The sequence below is a fragment of the Cibotium barometz genome, chromosome 57 (genome assembly GCF_041138505.1).
Source record: "Cibotium barometz isolate CiBa-2024 chromosome 57, ASM4113850v1, whole genome shotgun sequence".
Lineage (NCBI taxonomy): Eukaryota > Viridiplantae > Streptophyta > Polypodiopsida > Cyatheales > Cibotiaceae > Cibotium > Cibotium barometz.
Genome location: NC_141102.1, coordinates 23,417,585 through 23,422,461, shown reverse-complemented (window position 1 = coordinate 23,422,461; position 4,877 = coordinate 23,417,585). Strand labels below are relative to the sequence as shown.

The 4,877-nt window shown below is 39.1% G+C and overlaps 1 protein-coding gene across 1 annotated transcript; it reads right to left on the bottom strand.

Annotated features, from left to right (window-relative positions):
- Positions 1-1,670: 1,670 nt before the first annotated feature.
- LOC147606576 (uncharacterized) lies at positions 1,671-2,743 on the bottom strand. Its single transcript, XM_086792036.1, has one exon. The coding sequence runs from the start codon at positions 2,669-2,671 to the stop codon at positions 1,844-1,846; it is 828 nt and encodes a 275-aa protein (XP_086648162.1). The 5' UTR covers positions 2,672-2,743; the 3' UTR covers positions 1,671-1,843.
- Positions 2,744-4,877: the final 2,134 nt, after the last annotated feature.

Genomic DNA, 4,877 nt, shown 5'->3' with positions numbered 1-4,877 from the left:
GGTGAGGCTACTGAGGAGCTCCCATCATAAATCCCTCTCCTGTGTCTAGCCAGCTGTCGAGAAATCCGGTGAAGGAACAAGGCACGGCTGGCCCCCAATGAATCTGATGGCCTGGCTGGCCTGCTCCATCTCGTATCCCAGAGCTGGCCCTGACGAAGTCCACCAAGCAGCGGCTCCCCATGTATACATGCCCCCCTCTGGAGAGAGGGGGGCCAAAATGCGCAGCATCCTCAGCCAAATCTGTTGTTCCTGCATGTTAAATTTTTTAAAGAAGACATAGACAAGCTCACCAAATGTGGATTCATCTATGAAATTGAACCTTAGAACTGGATGTTATCGATTGTGCTTGTGACAAAAAAGAATGAAAAATTACGAGTATGTGTCAATCTCATGAAGGCCAATGTGTAACAAGATGAGATTATTACCCCTTGATGTATTCAAAACATGTGCTCGATTGCATAGTTGGCAAGGAAGCATATAGCTTCTTAGATGGGTATTCAGGATATAACTTTTGTCTGGAGGATCAAGCTAAAACTGCCTTTCTTGAACACGGAGTTTATGCTTATCGAGTTATGCCATTTGGCTTGAAAAATGCACCAGCCACATTCCAATGGCTTATGAAGACTACAATGACACACCTCTAGGCCAATTCTTTGTTCTTCGGCCTCTCTCTACTCTGATCCACAAACAAATTCGCTCACATTGTGCTACTCCGCTTCTCCGCTATCTTCACAATAAGCAGGTTCTCTAGCCTGCTACCCTCATCAAAGAAAATGGAGTTGCAAAAAACATACTTCACTGCAATCACCTCTTTGGTGGTCTCTCAAGCCCACCCCCTCATCTCTATCACATAAACTCTTCTTTCTTTCTCTTCAACCTGTGTCACCATCCTCCATTCTTCTGGAAACCTATGCCACTCGTCTTCCTTGTGTCTCCATACACCTTCTATTTTGATTTAGTGCATCTGCACCTTTTCGCTTGACTACACACGTGTCGTTTCACTACTTATGATTCACTTCACACCATGTTATGTACTTTTCTCCCATCTATATATCATGTTGGGATTGGACTTAGTATTCACCTCACAACTTCCTCCTAGTAGGTGATACCTCTAATGACCAAACCATTATATATATCTTCATGTTTAAGGTCGTGGATGAACCTTTGGAGGCCATGGACAGGCCTCAAGACAAACACATGTAGAACACTTGGTGAACACATGGGAAGTAGACAAATTTATCTTTAATTTCATAGGTTGGGCTACACATAGGAGGTATCATTTGTCATTCCTTTCGTGTGAATAGTTCAAAACCTTAAAATTAGACATGGGAAGATTTTATAGAAGTTTAAGTTTGAAATCTTCTACCTTAAAGAAAATGTGTTAATGCCATGGCAACAATATGGTATGCTTCTCACAAAAGTCTAAAAACTTGCACAATTACATGATAACTTGGAACATAACATGTAAAATCATCGCTTTTCGACCCCAAGCAAACAAACACACCTATAACTCTTCTATAAAACTTGTAACATATGGTGTGAAATCTTTGTTTCTCGAGACCGCATGCAAAGAAGCACACCTGCAACTCTTGTGTATAGACAGTCATCAGAGAGATCACATCCTGAGGTTGTGATATATATTCTCGCGTAAGAAAATCCTTTATACATACATAGAAAAAGCTTGATATAAACACAAGTTGTTATACAATGGGGAAGGTAGAGTGCTTGCAAAGCTGTGGTCATAATTCAGGCGAAAATAAATAATCTAGATATAGTGGAATAAATAGACATGGCTGGCATGCATAATTGCGTAGCCTATGGAGTTATAGACTTATGTATGGATTTACCCAATGTGCACGTAGGCACCAATATCCACTACTTTATGTTTCTGCTCATTGACAATGTCATCATCGATGGCACAGTACAAGAGATACAGACTCGGACATTCGGCTTTCTTGGAATCCTTATCAAATGACTTAAGAACTGGTTTTCCAGGATTTGCCGACCACCAAGCTATGATGTTCTCAACCACGCGTGCCGCTTCGTTACTGAGAACCTTGTGCTTTTCAAAGTGACGGACATCGAGGTGGAGGCAGTAGTTGGCTGCAACCCCCCAGTTCTCATGAAAATATTCCTTGTCGTCGATTTTGGACATGTGAACGATGCACAGGCGGTGGCCTCCCACTGAGATGGCATAGTCGTAAGCACCTTCAATGTACATGATTCTTCCATCTTGCTTATCACCCTCGCCACCGTGCATACTGGCACCATCGCAATCGATGACATGAGCATAGCTATAGTAGATGTGTTGGTACGATCGAGTGAGAGGATCTGAATACAAAATGAATCGAAACAAGGCATATAATCGGTCAGTAGTCTTTGTCAGAGTTATTTGGGCGTTGTTCTCGACAAGGGAAGCGTGATTAATGACATCCTGGAATGCATCTGCTAGGAAGTATTGTGCGAGGCAGAAGGAGATGTATTTGAGCTTGGAGAAGGGGTGCACCCACAGGTCGCGAACTGCCCACGCCAGCGATACTGCTGCGGGAACAATTGTGAGCAAGCTTACAAGGCTGGCAATGGTGAGCTTGTACAGACGTGGAAGAGTGTAGAAATAATCCATCACATTGTACAGCCCTAAGATGAACCCAAATACCGCAGCACCATTCATGCTGCCTTTGTATCAGCCGCTGCCTGCCTATCTATTGTCCCGGTTTTCGAGGCCAGGCTTTTCCAACTATAAAATATAAACTAGGGAGTACACTATAAAATATAAACTAGGGAATAGACTATAAAATATAGGGAAACAACGCTGGGTATAGGATAACTTCACCATAATCACCCCCGTTTGCTTTCTTCAAAGGGAAAGTTGTACCTTCTTACTTCAAATACAACGAAACTTTTCTTGCCTTTGGGAATCCTTTCTTTATTCTTCATGTAGAAAGATGCCCTCACTCACTACATAACCCAAGAGGCCCACTACATATACGATGTAGACAAATCTATGTCTCTTAATGTTAATATGTTGTGAAGTGTAGGGGAGTAAAATGTGAAGTGTAGGGGACTGCAAGAGTATCACTGAATAGTCTTTTGTTTAATATATCTGGGCCTTTTCTGCTTATATATATATATATATATATATATATATATCATTATTATTGTTCCCCAAAAAAATGTTAATATGTTGTGTGGTGAAATTACAATGCAAATTCGGGTTTTTAAGGCTTGTCATTTATAGGATACAATACTAATTTTGAATATGTTCTGTAGCACTGCATTGATGCAATGGTTAGGGCATAATTAGAAAATTGAGCTATAATAAATTATGCAGTGGTGACTACATAATTAGAAGTTAAGCTACATAATTCATGTAATGTTAACTACATTAGAGAAAGCTGGGTATAGCATATCTTTACCATACCTTTTTTTTAAAAAAAAGGACCCGCTTCTTTTGCTTTCTTCAAAGGCAGAGTTGTACCTTTCTACTTCAAATATAAGGATACCTTTCTTGCGTTTGGGAATCCTTTATTCTTTCTTCTTGTAGAGAGATGCCCCATCTCAGTACATAACTCAAGAGGCCCACTACATATATGATGTAGAGAAATCTATGTCTTCTAATGTAAATCTTCTAACGTAATATATACCTTCACATACACAGACGTATGTATATGTACCTCTCCACATGACGCTATTATAATTATATATGTATATCTATGTATGTTATTGTATATATAAATAAAGACATATGTATACATGTATGAATACATAGCTATACACATCACACATACATGCATGCATGTGTGTGTGTGTACATAAAGGTATATAATTTTTATTTATTTATAGTGTACATACATAAACATATTTAAGTGTATTACATGCCTATGTACCTAAAGGTTTATATTTTAAGGTGAATTATTCACATATGTATGTGTGTGTACATAGAGGTATATATTTCAAGGTGAATTCATATATATATGTACACACCTTTATATTTCAAGGTGAATTCATATATATATGTACACACCTTTATATGCACACACACACATACACACACACACACACACACACATGCATACTCTCAAGACTAACTACCTTGGGGTCATTATATGTACACACACACACACACATGCATACTCTCAAGACTAACTACCATGGGGTCATTAAGACCCTTACTAGAGGGAATCATGGAATGGGAGTGATTTAAAATCACACTGCCAATTTTTGGCCATTTTATCAAGTAAACTAGATAGTGGGTCTAAGCATAGTTGCTTTTAGATGGGCGTGATGCCCACTTTTGAGCATTTTTATCGTAAAATATTAACAAAATTTAAAATGACCATAAAAAATTACATTGAAATACAAAAAAACTTGCTATATTTCACCAAACCCATCAATTTTGAAGGGCAAGGGTACCCGTCTCAAAAATCAAGCCTGGGTCTAAGCATGGATAGATGGCCCATTTTTTATGCTTAAAAGCATATGGTTCTCAACATCTATACAAGATAAAGCACGAGTGCCCAAGGATCCATGTGGTCAAAGAAGAGGGAGAGTTTGAGAAAAGGATAAAGAGAGTAGAAAAAAGAGAGAAAAGGGGAGAGAGATTAGCAAGAGGATTAGCAAGAGCAAGACTCAATTACACAATGGGAGAGTATGTTGTATTACGAGAGAAATTCACTTATATACATGGCCATAAGTGTTCACACTCACTTAAACTATGGTCGGCCGGACACTTTAGGCTCATAAGAGGCCTAATGCTATTACAATGACTACTCTCATAATATATCCATGTACATTACTTAGGACTTCATCCTAACTTGCTAGCACAAGTTAGGATGAAAGAGAGAAAAGGGGAGAGAGATTAGCAAGAGGATTAGTAA